Source organism: Stenella coeruleoalba, assembly GCF_951394435.1.
Source record: "Stenella coeruleoalba genome assembly, chromosome: 17".
NCBI classification, from domain to species: domain Eukaryota; kingdom Metazoa; phylum Chordata; class Mammalia; order Artiodactyla; family Delphinidae; genus Stenella; species Stenella coeruleoalba.
In genome coordinates, this window is record NC_137163.1 from 44,133,114 (window position 1) to 44,159,302 (window position 26,189).

The 26,189-nt window shown below is 35.5% G+C and overlaps 1 protein-coding gene across 1 annotated transcript in view; it reads right to left on the reverse strand.

The window, feature by feature from the left end:
- Positions 1-26,189, reverse strand: part of SLC26A7 (solute carrier family 26 member 7) — a gene marked incomplete at both ends in the record, with an annotated part of 179,798 nt that overhangs the window by 92,279 nt on the left and 61,330 nt on the right. Inside the window, one exon of the mRNA XM_079901703.1 lies at positions 3,368-3,532. Coding sequence (XP_079757829.1) covers positions 3,368-3,532 — 165 coding nt within the window. The remainder of the gene's footprint in view (positions 1-3,367; positions 3,533-26,189) is intronic.

Sequence of the window (26,189 nt, forward strand, 5' to 3'; positions counted from 1 at the left end):
CTGTATAACAGAGGGAACTATATTCAATACCTTGTAATAACCTTAATGGAAAAGAATCTGAAAAAGAATTACACCTGAAACAATGTAAATCAACTATAAGTCAAAAAAAAGGATCTATTGGAAGTCTGTTCTATAATCTGAGAGGGAAGAACTGAGCATGTAACACTAACCTTATCTGATTCAAATTAATCGTTTAAAATGTTCCATGGAAGCAAGAACATCTGCCAGCCCTAAGTAACCAAAGAGATAGAGATTTTAGCTAATCAAACTAGAGAATTAGATTCTCTTAGTAGAACAGAATCAGGCATCCACCAGGAAGAAGACACTGTAGAAACCACTGCAGTGGCAGATGGAAGATACCTCAATATGAAGTGACCTAAGAACAGGATAAAGACAAAAGGCTATGTTTTCTCTCAAAGTTGACCGTAAGTGCTGCTATTACTGGAATTAATTAATGCACATTTTGATTGGCCAATTCTGAATTGTTTTAGGAAATTTGAGTGTTCCAGCTGAGACTATTTGGAGTGGTGACTGGCACATTGTATGAGTCTCAAATAGTCTAGATATTAATTTATGTTCCAAGGAATATCAGTAACATATTCTTTATCCTTCATCAACTTGAGTAGCTTTCATAAAGGATATAACAGTTTTGAGAACTTAGGAGCAGAAAAAATCCAAAAATATGTTAAATCACTCTCCTCTAGGTTCTTTGACCTGATGATCAAGGCCTCTATTTTGTCCTCTGTTCTATACCTCTGTACTGAGTTCAGCTCTCCTCCTTCACATCCCACCTAAATGATCCATGGGCAAGTTCAGATTTACATTATTATCATCAGATTCTTTTTTAGCCTAACTACACCAAAGCACACCTTCTAAATGTCCCAGTGTGACCTATGCATGATGCAAAATCTATTTCTTAATCTAATGCTCAGATCACAATTTTTGACTTTGCAATATCAGCATTAATTTTGAAACCTTGGCAAGAACCAAAGCATCATTCTTACCTAGGTGCCTAACAGTGCAGGGCTCTGAGACTTTGAAAAGCAAGAGCAACTTTTCTTTGTTTTCCATCTACACAAAGCATACCAACTTCCACCAACTGAGTAATGCAAATTTAGTCAGCCATCTAACAATATTTCTAAATCTGATTACATTTCAGTATGAGAACTTAAAAAAGACCCCCAAAAGTCACATTACAGTGTCTGATCTACAAGGCAAAGAAAAACTAGCTTGCAGCTTAACCTTCCAAGAAAACAAAATTTAAAAAATCATACACAAAACACTTCAATGTAGCATTTTATACACATTGCCACCAGAGAAACGAGCTGAAAGACCAAATGTTCTCATATCCGGCTATCCAGCTTCTTTTAGCACAACTAGTGAAAAGAGGAATGATTATTTGTGTAATGTGAATATGACTGAAGTGGCCAACTTGTAACCTGCACTCATTTCTTTACACTGCTCATGCACAGACAAGCATGCCGTTCCCAGTCAGGAGATCAGGACAGAATCTAGTACTGATTTGGTTCTGTTGGTGCACACCTGGCATCACCAAAAGTTTTAACTCAGCCAGTCACCTGATAACTTACAGCTATTTTGGTCTACTTTTGTTTGATTTAGAGCTTGGAATTATATTGTTTCCACTTCCAGTTTTAGTGTTCTTGTTTTAGTTTTATGTTTTCTTATAATGAATGAATCACTGAGCAAAATATTACCTAAATAACAAAAATTCAGAACAAGCTTCCAGCTTTGTGTTGCCAATTACTATCTATATTAACTACTTTACCAACTAATCAGAGAAACACACAAACAGAAAAGTGATACTATTTTTCACATAACAAAATGGCAAATTTTAAAAATAGTAATAATCAGAGTTGACTGATGAGAGTAAATATTAATTGGTACAGCTTTTCAGATTGGTATTTGGCAAAAATGTTTTAATCCAGTGATTCCATAACTAGGAATTGATCTCAATGAAATCATCAGGGATGCAAACTAGAACATAGGAATAAAACAAATCTTCAATGAGCTGTGTATAATGGTGAAATACCACAAACCACCTCAATAACAGGAATTAGATAATTTATTAAACTTCTATATATGGAGCTACTATTCAGCCATTCCTTGATTAAGAGCAAGAATATTAGGAATGGTAATACTCTCATTAGAAAACATTAATGTAATTCAGTATAGAACATTACATTGTAGGAGACCAGAATATGCCACTCCAAAATATGCCTCTTTGGTATAAGAATTATTTTTAGCTTATTATTTTGAGAAACAGCAGACACAGGGAACCTCTGAGAACAGTGTAAGTTACCCTTTCATAGAGAAATTTACATTTATATAGAAAATCTCTGTCTGCAAGGGTGTCTTCCTCTTAGTACCAGGAAGAAAAAGATGACTCTAAATCAAAAGAAAGTCTTACCAATGGAGAAGGCACTGATTTAAATCTGCATAATAAATCTTACCCATGTTCACTGTATTTTTCATGGTCACCTTCTCATAACTTGCTTCCCTCAACTCTTATTCCTTTGTTTTAACTGAAGATGGTATTTAAACCCAAATCCTAGCCACTTCTTTTGAGTTACTAATACTGGAGTTTCTCCCATGTGTATATGAAATATACATGCTAATAAACTTGTTTGTTTTTCTCTTGTTAATCTTTTGTTACAGGAGCCCCAGCTCCTCAAGGATAGAAGGAAAATATACTTTTCCTCCTCTACAATATAAAATTAAATAAAATGAAGTCTGATTGCTCTCAACTTCATTAGTAAGACATTGATTTTCTTATAAAACTCCAATAGGATGTGACTTCCTGAGCAGTCATAGATTTTAGGTCAGCTTCAAAAAGAGACCAAGAAGAATGGGGAATTATTAGGATAATATGTTGAAACTGGACACATGTTTCTATCTCAGGTTCAAGTGACTTTTAATAACTGATTGTCTGCTATTGGGACTCCAGAACCCAATTTTGACCAAGCCTCTGATTTGATCTATACCAGGGTTCACAATATGGAAAGAATGTGGTAAGGTGTACTGTTGTTACACTGGGCCACAAGCCTGGTAGATGGCTTCCATTAGAAGTTAGCAACATATCTGGTCACAGAAAAATTCAAGCTATTTTTTCCAACCATGTTCCCAAATTATACCATATTTAATTGTTTATTACACAGAATTTCTCCCCAAATTAGTAGGTTTTACTAATTAGTTTCATACCCTTAATCACATTAAAAATATCCTAAAAGATTTTATTTAAGCCCAAGTTGCTTTAAAATAGAAAAATCTCAACATTGTAATTAACCAAATTTTACTATGTGAAACACACACCCAAAATATATGAACAAAGACATACGGAAAAACTCACATAAAAGAATCCAAGTGGTCCAGATATATACGGCATTTTCATTCCCAAGAGATATTTGACTTGTGATGTCACGACATGGGTGGCAGCCCCAGTTGTCATCGCACTGATCACAGGTTCTGTAAGCAGGAATGTGGCACTACCCAGTTGTAGCACAAACATGGCCACCTAAGAGGACAAAGGAAGATGAAACTTCCCAAGCTTCCTAGAAGGATTAATATCTGACACATTTTCATTTTCAATACACAGACATAGGGAACTGATGTGAAATGTGCTCCTTAAATTTTATATATTCAATAGCTTGAGTTTTCTTGAGAACATTACTAGTTTCCAAGATTCCCCAGATGTTTTTGGGTACAATTACAAGTGCTTCAGTTAAAGTTAACACAGTTTTTTTCTGAATATTGACTTTTTTTCCCTTTTCCTAATAATATATGTTACAAAAAAGGAAATATGTTCAAATCAGTTAATATATGGGGTTCTGTGGGGAAAAATAAAATTTGCATTATCATATCTATAATTTTTTAAAAATCCAAAGGACATGATTCATTACTTTATACCCAGTAGGCTTAAAACTTCAAAAGCATTGAGGAGAAAAAGCCATTTCTTGAGTTTCTGCCACGTTCTGAGAAATGGAAACCTACTGTTTTGACTAGATACTCCATCAAGTAGCTGTAAAGGGCAAATATTAATAGGAAAACATCAGGACTTATGTGTATATGGAGAAGAGCAGAAGACAGAAATAGGTTAAAGGAATATGTCTTAAGAAACCCAGGAATCAGTAGGAAAGTCATTCTTCTTAAACTTTTCCTTTCTGCTCCTAGCATCATGCTCCATCGCAAAACTATTTCATGGCCAGACAAAATAATCTCATCTGAGTAGAAGCTGTGCATTGAGCTCTGCTGGACAAAAGATGGCAGCAAAAATCAATTCTCTTTTCTCTACTAACTACTAACATTGCAATGATTAGTGCAGAGAAAGAACTTTTAGGAGATGGCCCACTCTTTGACTGAATGCATCCATGTAAACTCAGTCATAGAGATTTGTTGTTTTGAAAGTAACATTAAATTACATTAATGAGCATCCACACTGGAAAATGAACACAAATTGGGTCACGCTGATATATCCTCTTAATGTGTTAATTATAATATTTAGGTCAGGTCTTAAAATTCTTGTTGGAAAATAAGATTAACTATTAAAGAAATCAAAGGAAAGAATAGCAATGAGATCTCCTTCTGTCAAAAGGTCACAGTGATAAATATGAGAAGTATAAAGTGCTATCTAAGTACCACCAGAGCATACATTGCAAAATATATCATTTCCATCATATCACAATGTCCCTTGGCCAAAAGCAGTAATACTCTAAACTTGTATTAGGGTGGAGTTTTCTGGGCTCAAATCTGAAAACTTAAGTTCTGATTCTGGCTCTACCACATCCTAGTTTTTGTGACTATAGAAAATCTGTTAAAAATTTCCAAGCCTCATGATCTATAAGTAATTAGAATGATGTCTGCCCTATTGATATTGAAGAATTGTTGTAAAGTGAATGTGAAATAACATATGAAAGAGCTTTGAAACCTGTAAAATGTGCAACATACGCGATGTACCTTGTATGTCATAAGGTGCCATATATATTTACCCAGCATGGAAAACTAGCCATGAGATTTCAAAATGTAGAAAAGGTCACACCATATTTTCCACTTCTGGAGAACATGAACAAATTTATCAGTGCAGAAAGAAATGTATTTGAACTGTTTGCATCTATGTGTCAGTTTGTCAAATAGAAATGTCCCAAGGGAAATACCCAATCAATCAATAGTATAGGTACAGTTGGAACACACTGATTCATAGTCTGTTGATCTTCATCCTGAAAACACAATTAGTTAAGAAAAATGCTGAACCAATTTTTCCCAAGTATCTTTCTACTAGTTAGTTACAAATTATGACACTAACTCTTAAAGGCCATAAGGATGAAATTAGCATATTATTGGGGTAAGATGAACTCCAGAGAGTTGGATTTTCATTTCAGCTAAATGCAGTATACAAGAAATCCAAATCGTTGAAATTGTGAAACCTGTTTGCATATATGGAATTTTATGCATACATGGAATGTTAGAAAGTTCTTATCTGTATGACAAGAAATCTTATTTTCATTTATTTTGAGAAGCAAACTCCTTTGGGAGGCCTTGTATAGATCATCACCATTTTATTTTCTGGTTTTTATTTGTTTCCTACCCAGCGTCTACTTAAAAGGGTTAATGATTTCTCATGCCTGAGAAACAAACATCACCTAACCTGAAGTGATACACCAACAACTTCCAGCTAACCACCATCTTCTAGTAGCAACTTCTTTATGTCATTTCCACAACCTGAAAGTTACAAATGGAAGGGTATGGGAAAAGTTCAAGATATAAAAAGAGTTCAGCCCTTTCAAATGTTCAAAATATATGGACCTACCTTACAATATAAATCAAAAAGATTTAAAACTTATCCAAAGACTCAAAGTATTTTTGTAATATTCTACCCGTAGTTTTATACTTTAAAAAAAAATCTTCCCAGCAACGAATAAATTCCTAAAATGGAGAATTCTTGACTTTGAAAGTTCAACAAGCCCCTTAAGACCTCATTTCTGATACAAAATATTGTGTATGTAAAGGATGATTGCAAACATGTGAGATTTAGCTAAAGAGAAATTACTTTCTTCTGGATGACAACATTCTCCATAACCCAAATTTTTTAAGAAGGAAAAAGAGGAAAAGGAGGAGGGGGAGGGATAGGACAAGGAGGAGAAAGAGAAGAAGGAGAAATTTAAGAACTCCTCTTTCCCCAGCACCCAAATCTCAACAGTTTATTCACATCAAAATTAGGGATCTAGCATACAGAGGCTGAGGTACACAGGTTGAAGGCAGCAAGTACCTGTGCAACACAGGCTTTGTAAGAGGTGCCCACAGATGGAACTGTTGTTTCCAAGATTTTTCTGGAATTTAAGTATGTAAAATGAGGATCTTTCTAGAATATTTCACTTGGAGGCCTAGTGTTTAAATTTTATGCCAATGTTAAACAATTTTTAAGCAAATGACTTAATAAAGAGCTACATCAACGCCTTTTACTAATAATAGGAATGATGATAATTCTAATCTGGCTAGCTAATTCCCAAAAACTTGCCCATGCAACATTTTATGAGAAAATAAATTTCTTACAATATATTTCAGCTGTTTGTAGTAATGTTGATGTTCTGGGCTAATGCTGAAAACCTCTGACACACATTATCAAGGTTCACTAGCATGATACTATTTGGTAATGCTTTTATAAACACCATATGTTCTATATAAATTGAATGTATGTCAGATTTCAGGCCATTTTTTGCAAGTGGCCTTCAAGTAGTGAAAAAAGAAAAGAGTGCATAGAAAATAGCTATACTACCCAAGTGGATGGAATATTGCATGCATTTCAGGTTTTGTCAGTTTGTCTGCAATCTGGCTCTCACATTATACCAAATCACTTATTTGTTTGTTCAGTGAATATTTATTGAATACCTACTAGGGGCAAGGCACAACACTGTTGCAGAATACAGAGATAAAGATATAGCTCACACTTTGAAAGAACTTATAAAGTGAGATGAAATGTTGATGTTGGGAGCAGGGAATGTTAACCAGGAGCATAAAGAACTGTAATGTAGGTGTTAATAGGGAGGTAAGGTCTAAGAAGCTGTTTGAGTGGGAGCTAAAACCCTAAAAGCCCTTTGTTCTCTACTGAGTATAGTATTCAGGTTTGGGGGAGAGAGCTAAATTGTTCATGATTATAGGAGAACAACTGAGTACTGTGTAGGGATATGGCAGAAAAAACCTCTGTGTGACAAGGGAACATGAGAAAAAAATGTCAGGTGGATACCTATGAGGTTATGTGCTGTGGAATTCAGAATATAAAGTCCTTCTCCATACTATTCAGTGATAAAAAGGAATGGCCTATCAAGCCATGCAAAGACATGGATGAATCTTAAATGAATATTGTAAGCAAATGAAGACAGTCTGGAAAGGCCACATACTGCATGATTCCATTTATACGACATTCTAGAAAAGGCAAAACTATAGAGACAGTAAGCAGATCAGTAGTTGCCAGGGGCTTAGGTGTTGGAAAGTATGTAAAAGGTGAAACATAGGGAACTTTTTAGGATGGTGAAATTATTCTGTATGGTGCTATAATAGTGTATATATGACATTAAGCATTTGTCAAAACCCATGAACCTTAATGTGTGCAAATATTTAGAAAATCATTTGGAGGTCAGGAGACCCCAGGATGGAATGCAGAATGTGACAAAGAATCTAACCGATGACCAATGCTTCATTTACTCTCTATATATGTTTTGCCTTTTCTAGAGTGTCATTTAAATGGACTCATACAATGTACAGATTTTTAAGACTTGCTAAATGTATGAACAAACCTCACTGAAAGGAATGCAGAAAATGTGCTCATGTGAATAACTCTGGAAATTGGTAAAGAATGTAAAACCAAAGGCAAAAAAGAAACACTGTACTTGAGTTGATAAAGTTATTTCCCATGGGAGTAGAGGTTAACAATTCTGAAACCACTATAAATATACACTGGAATTGAAAAATCAAGTAAATGGATGATAGACAGTGAGAGCCAGGTTTCTCACTATTGCATAAGTTATAGACAAGCAAGGGGAGAAGGCTAGAATGATCAGTATGGGAGGGATAAGAGTTGCAGACATCAGTAGGAAACCATGTTTAGTTTAACACAGATATAGATGGATACATTTAGAAATATATAGGTATGTTTACATACTTTTGTTGATATACACACATATATGTCCTTGCTGTGTCAGCTGAAATGGCTTAGAAGCCAACAACACCCCTGTGGCACACCTCACACCCAGATCTTAATCTCTAATACCATTATCCAATGAAAGAAACCAGATCTCCTTAGAAAAAGGGCTGATTCTAGGACTAGGGTAGGAAATATACACTATGAGCCTGGATCATCTTGTAGTGCCAGAAAGTGAAAAAGAACTCCAAAATTAAATAACAAACAAACAAATAAGTGGGAGTAGATTAAGGAGGGACATAGAAGCCAACTGAAAAAAACCTCCCAATGTTCAAAGCTGGAACAATCTGAAGAACAACATAAAGTAGTACTGAATTATAACCCAAAGGATAAAATAAATATGCTTGAATCCATACTGATATAAATGATTGATTAAATTTTAAAATGAGAGAGCTGGAAAACTACTGTTCAGAAGAATTCCAGTAATTTATGTAGATAATCCCCACTTTTTATCTTAACTCTCCTTTAACGTAACTCTCACATGTTAAGAGTAGGCTGTGCATATTGACTTTTTTCCAAAAAATGCAGTATAGAAAAGTGGAAAATAGAGTAACTTAGAGAAACCTAACAAACTAGCACTAGTTCAACAAGGTGATCCAGGTTAACATTAAGAGTGATAAGTTATGTTGATAGTCTACACTGTTAATAAGATGTGATGAGAATATCACTCTGTCTCTCTCATTTTCCTCCCCCAAACCCACAAGCCCAGTTAAATCATAAGAAAAACATCAGACAAATCCCAATTGAGGGACATTCTAGAGAATACTGACCAGTAGTCCTCACAACTGTCAAGATCATCAAACACAAGAAAAGCCTCAGGCATTTTCACAGTTAAGAGGAGCCTACCAGGGGACAAGACAACCAAATGTAATGTGGTATACCAGATGGGATCCTAGAACAAAAAATAACATTAGGTAAAATTTAAGGAAATCTGATTACCGTATATGGACTTTACTTAACAGCAATGTATCAATCTGATTCATTAGTTGTGACTAATACACTATGCTAATGTAGATATTAATAATAGGGGAAACTGTGGGTGGGTGCGGTACGTGGCAACTGTGTGTACTATCCTTGCAACTTTACTGAAAATCAAAAATTACTCTAAATCAAGGTTTGTTTTTTTAAAAAAAGAAAGAAAAGAAAAGAAAACCTCCTCTACCTCTCTCACAGAAACTTCAGGTAAGTCTACATTTCTCCAACATGCATGTGTTGTTTAATATGAATTCCTGAGTTCTGCATACATGGGGACAGGGGAAAAGAGGGTCTCCAGAAGCTCCAGGCAGCTGGGTTTAGAGGCATGATATGTGTAAATAACCACACCAAGACAAGTCTGCACACGTATAAAAGAGAGGAATAGAAAATGTGCCACTAGTTTTCAGAAGGAGAATGAAATACTGCTGGATAGGGATAAAAGTGTATCTTGACACTTAAGGAATCCAAGAAGAAAGAAGTTATTAGAAAGCATTTCAGAAAGAGGGAAGAATACGAGTATAAAGCAGAACAGCATGGGATATGCTCAGAAGACACGGCGTTGTTAGTTTAGAAGAACAACTAGCCAAAAGGGAGTAATAAAAAATAAAGCAAGACATTTTGAAGTCCAAGTATGGAGCATCTTAAAAGTAGTGAAAAGAGAGTTTTCCAGGTGTGAGGGACATCACTCTTCCATACATTTATTAAACACTTAATTTTGCAAACAAGTGTGGCTCAAAACACTGGCTCAAAAATCAGAGCTGTGCTTTGGTAGGATCAATCTGATGATAAAATGTGAAACAACTAGCTGGTTTCAAAGGTTAGTATGAGAAGAGTAGCAAGAGGAAAAAGGACAAAAGCAGCTAAACTGGACATAGCAGGAATGGAGAACAGATATGAGACAAATATTGGATTATCCAGTAGGCAGACTTATCATATGCTTAGGAAACAAACACAAATTATGTTTTATTTGATTTTTTTTTGTGGAATATATCAGAAAGTCACAGGGCTTAAGAATTATTTTATTTGGAATTGCATGTTTGAAGGCAGCCTCATAATCTTTTCAGTTCTCAGACTTTTCTAGAAAATAAAAAGCCTCTAAAGCAAGAGGCAGTGAGAATCAGAACTGCTAGGGATGGACAACAATTTGACTCTTCTGCCTTCCATTCTGCCCTAGCTAAAGAAAATGATAAAGATTTAAAATGGGGTGATTGGAGCATGATATTATTAGCCTTGGTGTGTGCATGTGTCTTCTTGTGGGGGATGGAGGGAGAAAATGATAAATTAGAAAAGGTAAAAATAAAATATCAATTTAATTTTGGTTATTTGACATAGTGATACTACTAGCATTAAATTGATCTTATTCTTATACAAGTTATTCAACTCATGTTTATTCTGTACCAGCTGTTAGAATTATAGAGCTCAACAGTCTCTGTTATATAGAAACTAACTTGAATGTCTCCAGAGAGACATTCAAGAAGGCAGAAAAGTAAGACGTGGAAATAACCTTTCTTCACACAAATACATCAGAAATACATGTACATGTGGAACACTCCTACAGAACACATATTGATGCTGGCAGAAGACCTCAGACTTCCCAAAAGGCAAGAAACTCCCCACATACCTGGGTAGGGCAAAAGAAAAAAGAAAAAAACAGAAACAAAAGAATAGGGATGGGACCTGTGCCACTGGTAAAGAGCTGTGAAGGAGGAAAAGTTTCCACACACTATGAAGTCCATACACTGGCAGAGACGGGGGATGGCAGGGGAGAAGCTTCGGAGCCACATAGGAGAGCACAGCAACAGGGGTGCAGAGAGCAAAGCGGAGAGATTCCTGCACAGAGGATCAGTGCCAACCAGCACTCACCAGCCTGAGAACATTGTCTGCTCACCTGCCAGCCAGGACAGGTGGGGGCTGGGAGCTGAGGCTCAGGATTTGGAGGTCAGATCCCAGGGAGAGGACTGGGATTGGCTGCGTGAACACAGCCAGAAGGGGATTAGTGCACCACAGCTAGCCAGGACGTAGTCCAGGAAAAAGTCTGGACGTACCTAAGAGGCAAGAGACCATTGTTTCGGGGTGCACGAAGAGAGGGGATTCAGAGCATCGCCTAAAGAAGCTCCAGAGAGAGGCGCAAGTGGCGGTTATCAGCACAGACACCAGAGACGGGCACAAAACGCTAAGGTTGCTTCTGCAGCAACCAAGAAGCCTGTGTGAAAGCACAGGTCACTATCCACACCTCCTCTCCCAGGAGGCTGTGGAGCCCGCCACTGCCAGCGTCCCGTGATCCAGGGACAACTTCCCTGGGAGAATACACAGCATACCTCAGGCTGTTGCAACATCATGCCTGTCTCTGCCACCACAGGCTTGCCCCACATTCTGTACCCCTCCCTCCCCACCGCCTAAGTGAGACAGAGTCCCCTAATCAGCAGCTCCTTTAACCCCGTCCTGTTTGAGTGAAGAACAGATGCCCTCAGGTGACCTACATGCAGAAGCAGGGCCAAATCCAAAGTTGAACCCCAGGAGCTGTGTGAACAAAAGAAGATAAAGGGAAATCTCTCCCAGCAGCCTCAGGAGCAGCAGATTAAATCTCAACAATCAACTTGATGTCCCTGCATCTGTGGAATAACTGAATAGACAACGAATCATGCCAAAATTGAGGTGGTGGACTTTGGGGGCAAAGATATATGTATTTTTTTCATTTTTCTCTTTTTGTGAATGTGTATGTATATGCTTCTTTGTGTGATTTTGTCTGTATAACTTTGCTTTTACCATTTGTCCTAGGGTTCTGTCTGTCCTTTTTGTTTTAGTATAGTTTTTAGCACTTGTTATCATTGCTGGACTTGCTTTTTGGTTTGGTTTCTCTCTTCTTTCTTTCCTTTTCTTTTTTATTATGTTATGATTTTTTTAATTTTTAATAATTATTTTTTATTTAAATAACTTTATTTTTTCTTTCTTTCTTTCTTTCTTTCTTTCTTTCTTTCTTTCTTTCTTTCTTTTTTTCTCCCTTTTCTTCTGAGCTGTGTGGCTGAGAGGGTCTCAGTGCTCCAGCCAGGTATCAGGCCTGTGCCTCTGAGGTGGGAGAGCTGAGTTCAGGTCACTGGTCCACCAGAGACCTCCTGGCTCCCCGTAATATCAAATGGTGAAAGCTCTCTGAGAGATCTCCATCTCAAGGCTAAGACCCAGCTCCACTGAACAACTAGCAAGCTACAGTGCTGGACACCCTATGCCAGACAACTAGCAAGACAGGAACACAATGCCACCCATTAGCAGAGAAGCTTCTTAAAATCATAACAAGGTCAGAGACAGCCCAAAACATACCACCAGACACAGTCCTGCCCACCAGAAAGAAAAGATCCAGCCTCATCCACCAGAACACAGGCACCAGTCCCCTCCACCAGGAAGCTTACACAACCCACTGAACCAGCATTAGCTACTGGGGCAGACATCAAAAACAACGGGAACTATGAACCTGGAAAAGGAAACCCCAAACACAGTAAGTTAAGCAAAACGAGAAGACAGAGAAACACACAGCAGATGAAGGAGCAAGGTAAAAACACAACAGACCAAACAAATGAAGAGGAAGTAGGCAGTCTACCGGAAAAGGAATTCAGAGTAATGATAGTAAAGATGATCCAAAATCTTGGAAATAGAATGGAGAAAATACAAGAAACATTTAACAAGGACCTAGAAGAACTAAAGAGCAAACAAACAATGATGAACAACACAATAAATGAAATTAAAAATTCTCTAGAAGGAATCAATAGCAGAATAAGTGAGGCAGAAGAACGGATAAGTGACCTGGAAGATAAAATAGTGGAAATAATTACTTCAGAGCAGAATAAAGAAAAAAGAATGATAAGAATTAAGGACACTCTCAGAGACCTCTGGGACAACATTCAATGCACCAACATTCGAATTATAGGGGTCCCAGAAGAAGAAGAGAAAAAGAAAGGCACTGAGAAAATACTTAAAGACATTATAGTTGAAAACTTCCCTAATATGGGAAAGGAAATAGTCAATCAAGTGCAGGAGGTGCAGAGAGCCCCATACAGGATAGAGAAACATTCTAAACACATATTAATCAAACTATCAAAAATTAAATATAGAGAAAAAATATTAAAAGCAGCAAAGGAAAAACAAGAAATAACATACAAGGGAATCCCCATAAGTTTAACAGCTGATCTTTCAGCAGAAACTCTGCAAGCCAGAAGGGAGTGGCAGGACATATTTAAAGTGATGAAAGGGAAAAAACTACAACCAACATTATTCTAAACAGCAAGGATCTCATTCAGATTTGACAGAGAAATTAAAACATTTACAGATGAGCAAAAGCTAAGAGAATTCAGCACCACAAAACCAGCTTTATAATAAATGCTAAAGAAACTTCTCTAGGCAGGAAACACAAGAGAAGGAAAAGGCCTACAATAGCAATCACAAAAAAATTAATAAAATGGTAATAAGAACATACATATCGATAACTACCTTAAATGTAAATGGATGAAATGCTCCAACCAAAAGTCATAGACTGACTGAATGGATACAAATACAAGACCCATATATATGCTGTCTACAAGAGACCCACTTCAGACCTAGGGACACATACATGAAAGTGAGGGGATGAAAAAAGATATTCTATGCAGACAGTAAACAAAAGAAAACTAGAGTAGCAATTCTCATAACAGACAAAATAGACTTTAAAATAAAGGCTATTACAAGAGACAAAGAAGGACACTACATAATGATCAAGGGATCAATCCATGAAGAAGGTATAACAATTGTAAATATTTATGCACCCAAAATAGGAGCACCTCAATATATAAGGCAAATGGTAAGAGACATAAAAGGGGAAATCAACAGTAACAAAATCATAGTATAAGGGATTTTAACACCCCACTTTCACCAATGGACAGATCATCTGAAATGAAAATAAATAAGGAAACACAGCTTTAAATGATACATTAAACAAGATGGACTCAATTGATAATTATAGGACATTCCATCCAAAAACAACAGAATACAGTTTCTTCTCAAGTGCTCATGGAAGATTCTCCAGGATAGATCACATCCTGGGTCACAAATCAAGCCTTGGTAAATTTAAGATAATCAAAATCGTATCAATTACCTTTTCTGATGACAACGCTATGAGACTACATATGAATTACAGGAAAAAAATCTGTAAATAATACAAATGCATGGAGGCTAAACAATACACTACTTAATAACCAAGAGATCACTGAAGAAATCAAAAAATATTTAGAAACAAATGACAGTAAAAACACAACGACCCAAAACCTATGGGATGTAGCAAAAGCAGTTCTAAGAGGGAAGTTTATAGCAATACAATCCTACCTCAAGAAACAAGAAACATCTTAAACAAAAAACCTAACCTTACACATAAAGTAATTAGAGAAAGAAGAACAAGAAACCTCCAAAGTTAGCAGAAGGAAAGAAATCATAAAGATCCGATCAGAAATAAATGAAAAAGAAGTGAAGGAAACAATAGCAAAGATCAATAAAACTAAAAGCTGGTTCTTTGAGAAGATAAACAAAATTGATAAACCATTAGCCAGAATCATCAAAAAAAAAAAAAAAGGAGAAGGCTCAGATCAATAGAATTAGAAATGAAAAAGGAGAAGTAACAACTGACACTGCAGAAATACAAAGGATCATGAGAGATTATTACAAGGAACTATATGCCAATAAAATGGATAACCTGGAAGAAATGGACAAATTCTTAGAAAAGCACAACCTTTTGACATTGAACCAGGAAGAAATACAAAGTATAAACATACCAATCACAAGCATTTAAACTGAGACTGTGATTAAAAAAATTCCAACAAAAGCCCAGGACCAGACAGCTTCTCAGGCGAATTCATAAAATGTTTAGAGAAGAGTTAACGCCTATCCTTCTGAAAATCTTCCAAAATATAGCAGAGTGTGGGAAACTCCTAGATACATACTATGAGGCCAACATCACCCTGATACCAAAACCAGACAAAGATGTCACAAAGAAAGAGAACTACAGGCTGATATCACTGATGAACATAGATGTAAAACTCCTCAACAAAAATACCAGCAAACAGTACATTAACAGGATCATACATCACAATCAAGTGGGGTTTATCCCAGAAATGCAAGGATTCTTCAATATATACAAATCAACCAATGTGATATACCACTTTAAAAAATTGAAGGATAAAACCATATGATCATCTCAATAGATGCAGAAAAAGCTTTCAACAAAATTCAACACCCATTTATGATAAATACCCTTCGGAAAGTAGGCATAGAGGGAACCTACCTCAACATAATAAAGGCCATATATGACAAGCCCACAACCAACATCTTTCTCAATGGTGAAAAACTGAAACCATTCCCTCTAAGATAAGGAACAAGACAAGGGTTCCCCTCTCACCACTATTATTCAACTTAGTTTTGGAAGTTTTAGCCACAGAAATCACAGAAGAAAAAGGAATAAAAGGAATCCAAATTGGAAAAGAAGAAGTAAAGCTGTCACTGTTTGCAGGTAAAATTATACTCTACATACAGAATCATAAGGCTCTACCAGAAAACTACTAGAGCTAATCAATGAATTTGGTAAAGTAGCAGGATACAAAATTAATGCACAGGAATCTCTTGCTTTCCTATACACTAATGATGAAAAATCTGAAAGAGAAATTAAGGAAACACTACCATTTACCACTGAAAGAAAAGAATAAAATACCTAGGAATAAACCTATCTAAGGAGACAAAAGACCTGTATGCAGACAACTCTAAGACACTGATGAAAAAATCTAAAGATGATACAAACAGATGGAGAGATATACCATGTTCTTGGATTGGAAGGATCAACATTATGAAAATGACTATACCACCCAAAGCCATCGACAGATTCAATTCCATCCCTATCAAACTACCACTGGCATTTTTCACAGAACTAGAACAAAAACTTTCCAAATTTGTATGCAAACACAAGAGAACCCAAATAGCCAAAGCAATCAAGAAAAAGAAAAATGGAGCTGGAGGAATCAGGCTCCTGGACTTCAGACTATACTACAAAGCTACAGTAATCAAGACAGTATGGTATTGGCAGAGAAACAGAAATATAGATCAATGGAAGAGAATAGAAAGGCCAGAGATAAGCCCACAAACATATGGTCACCTTATTTTTGACAAAGGTGGCAAGAATATACAATGGAGAAAAGACAGCCTCTTCAATAAGTAATGCTGGGAAAACTGGACAGCTACATGTAAAAGAATGAAATTAGTACACTCTCTAATGCCATACACAAAAATAAACTCAAAATGGATTAAAGGCCTTAATGTAAGGCCAGACACTATAAAATTCTTAAAGGGAAACCTAGGCAGAACTCTCTATGACATAAATCACAGCAAGATCCTTTTTGACCCACCTCCTAGAGAAATGGAAATAAAAACACAAATAAACAAATGGGACCTAATGAAAACTTAAAAGCTTTTGCATCACAAAGGAAACCATAAACAGGATGAAAAGGCAACCCTCAGAATGGGAGAAAATATTTGCAAATGAAGCAACTAACAAAGGATTAATCTCCAAAATTTACAAGCAGTTCATGCAGCTCAATATCAAAAATCAAATAATCCAAGCCAAAAATGGGCAGAAACCCTAAATAAACATTTTTCCACAGAAGATTTACAGATTGCCAATAAACACATGAAATAATGCTCAACATCACTAATCATTAGAGAAATGCAAATCAAAACTACAATGAGGTATCACCTCACACCAGTCAGAATGGCCATCATCAAAAAATCTACAAACAATAAATGCTGGAGAGGGTGTGGAGAAAAGGGAACCATCTTCCACTGTTGGTGGGAATGTAAATTGATACAGCCACTATGGAGAACAGTATGGAAGTGTCTTAAAGAAACTAAAAAATAGAACTACCATACGACTCAGCATTCCCACTACTTGGCATATACCCTGAGAAAGCCATAATCAAAAAGTGTCATGTACCACAATGTTCATTGTAGCTCTATTTACAATAGCCAGGACATGGAAGCAACCTAAGTGTCCATCAACAGATGAATGGAAAAAGAAGATGTGGCACATTTTTACAAAGAAATATTACTCAGCTGTAAAAAGAAATGAAATTGAGTTATTTGTAGTGAGGTGGATGGACCTAGAGTCTGTCATACAGAATGAAGTAAGTCAAAAAGAGAAAAACAAACACCATACGCTAACACTTATATATAGAATAATAAAAAAAAAGGTTATGAAGAACCTATGGGCGGTACAGGAATAAAGATGCTGATGTAGAGAATGGACTTGAAGACGTGGGGAGGGGGAAGGGTAACCTGGGACGAAGTCAGAGAGTGGCATGGACTTATATATACTACCAATTGTAAAATAGATAGGTAGCAGGATGCAGCTGCTTAGCACAGGAAGATCAGCACAGTGCTATTCAACCACCGAGAGGGGAGGGTGGGAGGGAGATGCAAGAGGGAGGACATATGGTGATATATGTATATGTATAGCTGATTCACTTTGTCATAAAGCAGAAACTAACACACCATTGTAAAACAATTATTCTCCAATAAAGATGTTAAAAAAAAAAAGAATTGGTATTTTTAGCTATTGATTCTAAAAAAAAAAAAGAAACTAACAGTCCATAAAGGAAGGTAAATACATGTGAAACATTTTCTGGTAGATTGAGAAATCCTATAATGTAAGTTATGAGCAATGTCTCATAGAGGAAGTAAGGATAATCAGTTAAAACCATATTCAGAGATATCAGTGAAGGTTTGTCTGAGATGATTATATTTAAGCTGAGCCCTGAACGACATACAAGTGTTGTCATGTAAATGGTGTTAGAAAGGACATTGAAGGTCTCAAGAATGGCAGGTACACAGTTGTACAGCCAAGTCCATTGCCTTACCAGACAAGTCATGCCTAGCACACAGGCTGCTGCTACTCTTAAGGAGATAAAATGTTGGAGAGAACTAGCACAATGCCTGGCTGGAGCAGGTGCTGGATTGAATTTCCTTGCTTCCTTTCTCAGTATTAGTTTAAAAAGCTGTGTAGCATAGCACTTAAGAGACTGTATACTTGAGTCCAACTCCTACCCACCAATTCCTAACTATGAGATTCTAAATAAGTTGCTTAACTTTCAATATGTTCATCAGTATATTGGGAAGTATAATATTATTTATTTCATAAAATGCTGATGGAGATCAAATATATGAATACATGCAGTAAGCTTAGAACAGAGTTTGGCACATAGTAGGATAATAAATATTATTACTGTTTTTAATATGTGGAATTTTCAATCTATAATTTTAAGGATGTTATAATCCTAAATTTATTAAGTGAATTGCTTCTTAGATTTGCCAGGTACAAACATAGCTGGAAAGATTTAGAGTAAACAGAATAATGGCTTCCTGTCTGTAATGGTTGTGAAATAGTAAAACGTCATCAAAAGGGACTTTAGGTTGTCTTCCCCAGGATTACAAAAGAATAAATTCAACTTTTCTGGAAGGAGTAAGAATGATGTGTTGAATAAGCAGGTTAAATGAGTTAACATCTTAAATCCTTTCTATACTCATGATCTTATTATTTAGAAAATGCAAAAAAATATTTAGTACAAAATCAAAAGTAAATGGAAAATCTCTTATTTGGTCTGCAGCTGTTTTTTATCATTTGTGAAGACGTAAAACTATGTGTTTCCAGAATGTACCAGTATGATAATAAAAGGCTCTGTCAGTAAACACCCCCACCTATGCCACCCCATGCTTGTGCAACTGTTGAACAAAGGAGCCGTATATCCCCATATCCTCCAGGGCAGAAATCTTGTCCTGTGGTTGCTTCAGAAAAGTAAAGCTTGGGGAAATTTCCAAAGGTAAATGGATGGGGGACAATCCCAGACTCCTCTAAGTTCTTGGAAAAAGGAATGGGCAAAGTGCCCATTATGGAGAATAATAAGAGCTACAGGGAAAAGAGAACAATGGTTTTTAAAGTGCCATAATTTTTTTTTTTTTCTGTTCGTGGGCCTCTCACTGTTGTGGCCTCTCCCGTTGCAGAGCACAGGCTCCGGACGCACAGGCTCAGCAGCCATGGCTCACAGGTCTAGCCGCTCCACGGCATGTGGGATCTTCTTGGACCGGGGCACGAACCCCTGTCCTCTGCATCAGCAGGCAGACTCTCAACCACTACGCCACCAGGGAAGTCCAAAGTGCCATAATTTTTAATGAGGGTTTGTTTCCCCAACAAAAATGCTTATTGATACTGTCATTTTAAATGGTTCTACCTTGCCTCGAAATTAACACCTCATTGCTATAAGCAAGTAATCAATTCCTCTCTTGGCTGCTACCGTTTTTTGGCTAGAAAATGTTTCCTTGTGTTGAAAAGTAAGAATAATAGTACAAACTTACATCAGTAACAACGTTTCTTTGTAAAATGAGACATTTAAAGTATCTTATAAATAGATGACATAAATGGAAATAAAAATATTCCCAGAGCAGTCAGTTCAGTCACAATCAGATAGTGCATGAGTTCTACTCACAGAGGTCCCTACTGTGTTACAAAACCATTACAATAAAACTAGAAAATCAAAAACAATAAAGTTATGCAGAGGGAAAGAAACCAAACAAAAATAATACAATGGATACATTTTTATAAATCTCTAGAAAATATAAATTAATTGATAGTGCTTAGTGGTTGATGAGAAGGGGGTTTCCTAAAGGAATGAGAAGAAGGTCAAGTGTCAGGGGAATAATTTAAAGGAGTGACAGATATTTTCATTATATTGATTGTTGTGATGGTTTCATGGGTATGTCCATACGTCAAAATTTACTCCAAATATGTGGAATTTATACTTAGATAAAGATGTTTTTAAAGAGCCCATAATGTAATCTACAACATAGAAACATATCACATTATATCACTGTGGTGTAAAAGTACACTTTATACTAGCAACATAAAAGAAATAGTAAGGGAGAAGAGAAATAGGAATGATTTATTTTACATGAATGACAATGAATGAGAGGCATTTGAATGCATTATGACTCACATATGTACAGTTTACCTAAAAGGTGATCAAACCACTACAAGGCAACGTCTGTTTATTTTGATAAAGGCAACCTACAGTAATGAATGCACCATTTTTTAATGCAAGAAAGATCAAGTAGACAAAAATAATAATAATATTAAAGATGTAACAACATAATCAGTAAGGTAGAACTTATAGCTAGACATTAAGAGGCACATTTTCCCCCAAGTGCTCATGAAACATTCACAAAAATTTATTATATATTAAGTTATAAGGAAAAAGTTAGTAAATTAGAAAATGTAGAGCTATTACAAATAATAATCTCTGACCACAATGCAACAACAGTAGAAATTATAGACAAAATTGAAAAAAAAAGCCTCATTCTTTTGGAAATTTAAAACTATTTTCCTAAATAATTGTTGGGTGAAAGGAGAAATATGAACTGAAATCACAAAATTTCTAAAAAATATCAATATTGAAACACAATCATAATGTATAGAAAATATTTCAATAGATGAGCATAGGAAAATTCATAGCCCTAAATATTTTTTATAAATAAAAAATTTTTAAGTTATAATAAATAAATTGAATTCCTAGCTCAAAAACTAGAAAAATAATAAACTAAAAAGTAGCAAAAGGAAGGAAATAATAAAGATAAAAGCAGAGATACCAATAGAAATAAAAAGATCTACTATTTCAAAATCCTGTTATTTAAAAAATATAAAGAATTAACCAAATAGACAAACCACCAGCTAATTTGTTCATGAAAAAAGGATAAAAGCACAAATATAAAAATAAGAAATGACAAAGGGGAAAAATGATTAAAATAAGAGATTATTTAAAAATCATAAGAAATTAAAGACCTACATACAAATGAATTTGAAAAGCTGCACGAAAAGGATAATTTTCTACAGAAAATTTCTAGCAAAATTTCAATTGCCAAATTTGACAAATTAGAGATAGAATGCTTAAACTGATCAATTTTTGTAGAAGAAATAGAGTACATTATCAGTCACCCCAAAGAGCACCAGGGATCAAATGATTTCAATGGGAGATTCTTTAAAGGAGGATTCTACAAAACTTTCAAAGACTAGATGTTCCAAAAGTGTGATACATTGCTTAAGAGCATTGGAAAAGAATGTTAAGAAGAAAGAAAAACATTGATAACTAGATCTGATAGAGATAGTACAAAAACGAAAACTATACACCAATACCACTGAAGAAGAATTATACAAAAGTACTAAATAATTTAATAAACAGAATCCAAACCACAATAAAAATAAAATAGAAGTGTGGCCAAGATAGTGGAGTAGGAAAACCCTGAACTCACCTCCTCTTATGGGCACACTAATATTACAACTATTTACAGAGCAACTATCTATGAGAACAACCTGAAGAGTAGCAGAAATGATGTTCCACAAACAGAGATATAAAAAGGAAACCACAATGAGATGGGTAGAAGGGGCAGAGATGCAGTACAGTCAGGAACCACACCCTAGGTAGGCAACTCACAAATGGGAGGACAATCACAACTGCATGGGTTCTCCCCAAGAAGTGATGGGTCCTAGTCACACATCAGGCTCTCAAGCCTGGGGGTTCTACACCAAGAAAATGAGCTCCCATAATGTCTGGCTTTAAAGACCAGGAGGACTTGCATACAGGAGTCCCAGAGAGTTGTAGGAGCAGAAACTCTCTTCTTGAAGAGTGTTTGTGAAGTCTCAGTTGTTCCAAGTCCCAGCATGAAGACAGTGATTTAAAATGAACCTGGGTCAGATCCAACTGCTGATCTTTGAAAGTCTCCTAGAGAGGCAGGAGGTAACTGGGGACATAGATGCTGGGGTCAGCTATTTTTTGGAGGTTGTTCTACCACAAGGACACTGGTGCTAGCAAGTGACATTTTGAAATCCTCCCTCTAGTCTACTAGTCCTGAGGACATACTTATCCACCAGTGGCCGGCACCATCCTGGGCCCATGATAGCTAGCCACCTGGGGATGCAACCCTGCCCAACCGTGACACTGAACCACCCCAGGATCTCCCAAACTTCATGGCCAGCTATCCCACAACCACTACATGAAGCATGTTCTTAAAACAACCAGGCCAGTGTCTAGGCCCACATATGCCCTAAAAGGGCCCACACAGCCCATATAGGAGGAAACCTTCAATCATATAGCTCTGGTGACCAGAGAGGAGTGTGCTGCTGAGCTCCACATGAAGTCTCCTACATAGTCACTTCTCTAAGATACAGAAACATAAATGACCTATTAGATAGAAAGAAACACAGAGATTTGGTCAAAATGAGGAGACAGAAGAATATGTTCCAAACAAAGGAGTAAGAAAAAAGCCCAGAAAAAGAAATAAACAAAGTGGAGATAAACAATCACTTGATAAAGAGTTCAAGGTAATGATCATAAACATGCTCAATGACCTTAGGAGAAGAATGGATGAAAACAGTCAGAATTTTAACAAAGAGTTGGAAAATATAAAGATAACCAAAAAGAGATGAATAATAAAATTAATTAAAAATACACACACAAAAAAATAAACAGAACATTAGATGGTACCAAAGAAATGAATCAGTGAACTGGAAGACAGGTTACGGGAAATCACTCAAGCCAGATGGAGAAAAGAAAAAAAGGAATTTTAAAATAAGGATAGTTGAAGAGACTGCTGAGACAACATTGGGACAACATCAAGCAAAGTAACATTAGCATTATAGGGGTTCCAGAAGAATAGAGAGAGAAAGGGGCAGAGAACTTATTTGAAGAAATAAATAAATTAGAAAATTTCCTAATCTGGGAAAAGAAACAGAAATCCAGGCCCACGAAGCACAGAGAGCTCCAAACAAGATGAACACTAGGAGGTTCACATTAAAACACATTATAATTAAAATGTCAAAACTTAAAGAAAGAATTTTAAAAGCAACAAGAGAATAGCAACTAGTTATATACAAGGGAACTACCATAGAGCTATCAGCTGACTTTTCAGCAGAAGTTTTACAGTCCAGAAGGTAGTGGCATGACATATTCAAAATAATGAAAGGAAGAAAAAACCTATGACCAAGAATACTTTATCCACCAAGGATATTTTTCAGATTTGAAGGAGAGGTGAAGGGTTTTGCAGACAAGCAAAAGCTAAAAGAGTTCAGTACCATTAAACTGGCTTTAAAAGAAATGATAAAGAGACTTCTCTAAGTGGAAAAGAGAAGGCCACAACTAGAACTAAGAAAAATCACAAAAGTAAAGTCTTATTGGTAAAGATAAACATATAGTAAAGATAGCAGATCAACCACTTATGAAGCTATCAGAAAGGTTAAAAGACAAAAGTAGTAAAAATCCTCTATATCCACAATAAGTAGTTAAGAGATACACAAAACAAAAATATGCAAAATAAGATTTCATAGAAATTAAGTGGGGGGGATGAGTAAAAATGCAAGGTTCTTCAAATTCATTTGAACTTAAGAGATCATTAACTTGTTATATATGAACCTCATGGTAACTACAAAACAAAAACTTATAATATATACACACAATAAAGGAGAAAGGAATCCAAGAATAACACTAAATATAGTCATCAAATAACAAGGGAAGAGAACAAAAGAAGAATAAAGAAAAAAAACAGCTACAAAAATAATCAGAAAACAATTAACAAAATTGCAATAAGTAGATAACTATCAATAATTATTTTAAAAGTTAATAGACCTAATGTTGCAGTCAAAAATCCACTTCACAGAGTGGCTGAATGGGTTAGAAAAAAACAAGACTCATATATATGCTGCCTACAAAAGACTTTTCAGAAATAAAGACACTCACAAACTGAAAGTGAGGAAATGAAATGAGGAAATGAAAGTAAGCAAATGAAAATGAAAAGAAAGGTGAGGTAGCAATATTTATATGAGACAAAATAGACTTTAAAACAAAGACTGTAATAAGACACAAAGAAGGAAATTACATAATGATAAAGGGATCAATCCAATGAGAAGATATAACAACTTTAAATATATATGCACCTAACATAGAAGCACCTAAATACATAAAGCAAATATTAACAGAAATAAAGAGAGAAATTAACAGTAACTCAATAATAGTGACAGACCTTAACAACCCACTTACATCAATAGACAGATCATTCAAACAGAAAATCAATAAGGAAAACTGGCCTTAGATGACACATTAGACCAGATAAACTTAATAGATACATAGAGAACATTCCATCCGAAAGCAGCAGAATACACCTTCTTTTCAAGTGCACATGGAACATTCTCCAGAATAGATCACATGCTAGACCACAAAACATGTCTCACTAAACTTAAAAAGATTCAAATCATATCAAACATCTTTTCCGGCCACAATGTCATGAGATCAGAAATCAACAAGAAAAAAATGCAAAACCACAAACACGTGGAGGCTAAACAATATGCTACTAAAAAACAAATTGATCACTGAGAAAATAAAAGCGGCAACCAAAAAATATCTGGATATAAAAAGGAAAAACAATGATCCAAAATCCATGGAATACCACAAAAGTAACTTTAAGAGGGAAGTTTATAGTGATACAATCCTACCTCAGGAAACAAGGAAAATCTCAAAAACAATCTAATCTACACATAAAGGAAGTAGAAAACGAAGAACAAGCATAACTCAAAGTTAGTAGAAAGGAAAAAATTCATAAAGATCAGAGCAGAAATAAATGAAACAAGATAAACAAAATTGGGACAAACCTTTAGCCAGATTCACCAAGAAAAAAAAGAGAGAGGGCCTAATTAAATAAAATAAATAGAAATAAAAGAGAATATACAACCAACACCACAGAAATACAAGAGGTCATAGGAAATTAGTATGAACAATTATATGCCCATAAAATGGACAACCTAGAAGAAATCAATAAATTCTCAAAAAGTTCAATCTACCAACTCTGAATCAGGAAGAAATATAAAATATGAACTGACCAATTACCAATAATGAAATTGAATCAGTAATTAAAACAAAAAAACAAATAAAAGTCGAGGATCAGACAGTTTCATAGGTGAAGTTTACAAAACATTTAAAGAAGAGTTAACACCTATCCTTCCCAAACTATTCCAAAAAACTGTAGAGGAAGGAATACTTCCAAACTCATTCTATGAGGTCAGTCTTACCCTGATACAAAAACTAGGCAAAGACACCACACACACAAAAAAGGAAACTACAAGACAGTATCACTGATTAAAAATAATGTAAAAATTCTCAACAAAATAATAGCAAACCAAAATCAACAATACAGTAAAAGGATCATATACCATGATCAAGTGGGATTTAATCCATGGATATAAGGATGGCTCAATATCCACAAATCAATCAATGTTATACACCACATTAACAAAATGAAGAATAAAAATCATATGATCATCTCAATAGATGCAGAAAAAGCTTTTCACAAAATTCAACATCCATTTGTAAAAATCTCAACAAACTGGGTATAAAGGGAACATATCTCAACATAAAAAGACCATATACACCCCACAACTGGCATCATATTCAATGGTGAAAAGCTAAAAGCATTTACTATAAGATCAGAAATAATACATGGATACCCACTGTTGCCACTATTATTCAACATAGTATTGGAAGTTCTAGCAAGAGCAATTAGACAAGAAAAAGAAGTAAATGTAATCCAAATTATAAAGGAAGAAGTTGCAAATGATATGATACTGTGTATAGAAAATCCTAAAGACACCACCAAAAACTATTAGAACTAATATAGGAATTCAGTAAAGTTACAGGATAGAAAATTAATATACAGAAACCTGCTGTTTGTATACATTAACAATAAACAATCAGAAAGAGAAATTAAGAAAACAATCCCATTTACAATTACATCAAAAAAGAATAAAATACCTAAGAGTATATCTAACCAAGGTGGTAAAAGAACTGTCCCCTGAAAACCATAAGACTGATGAATGAAATTGAAGATGACACACACAAAAAAAATTGTAAAGATAATA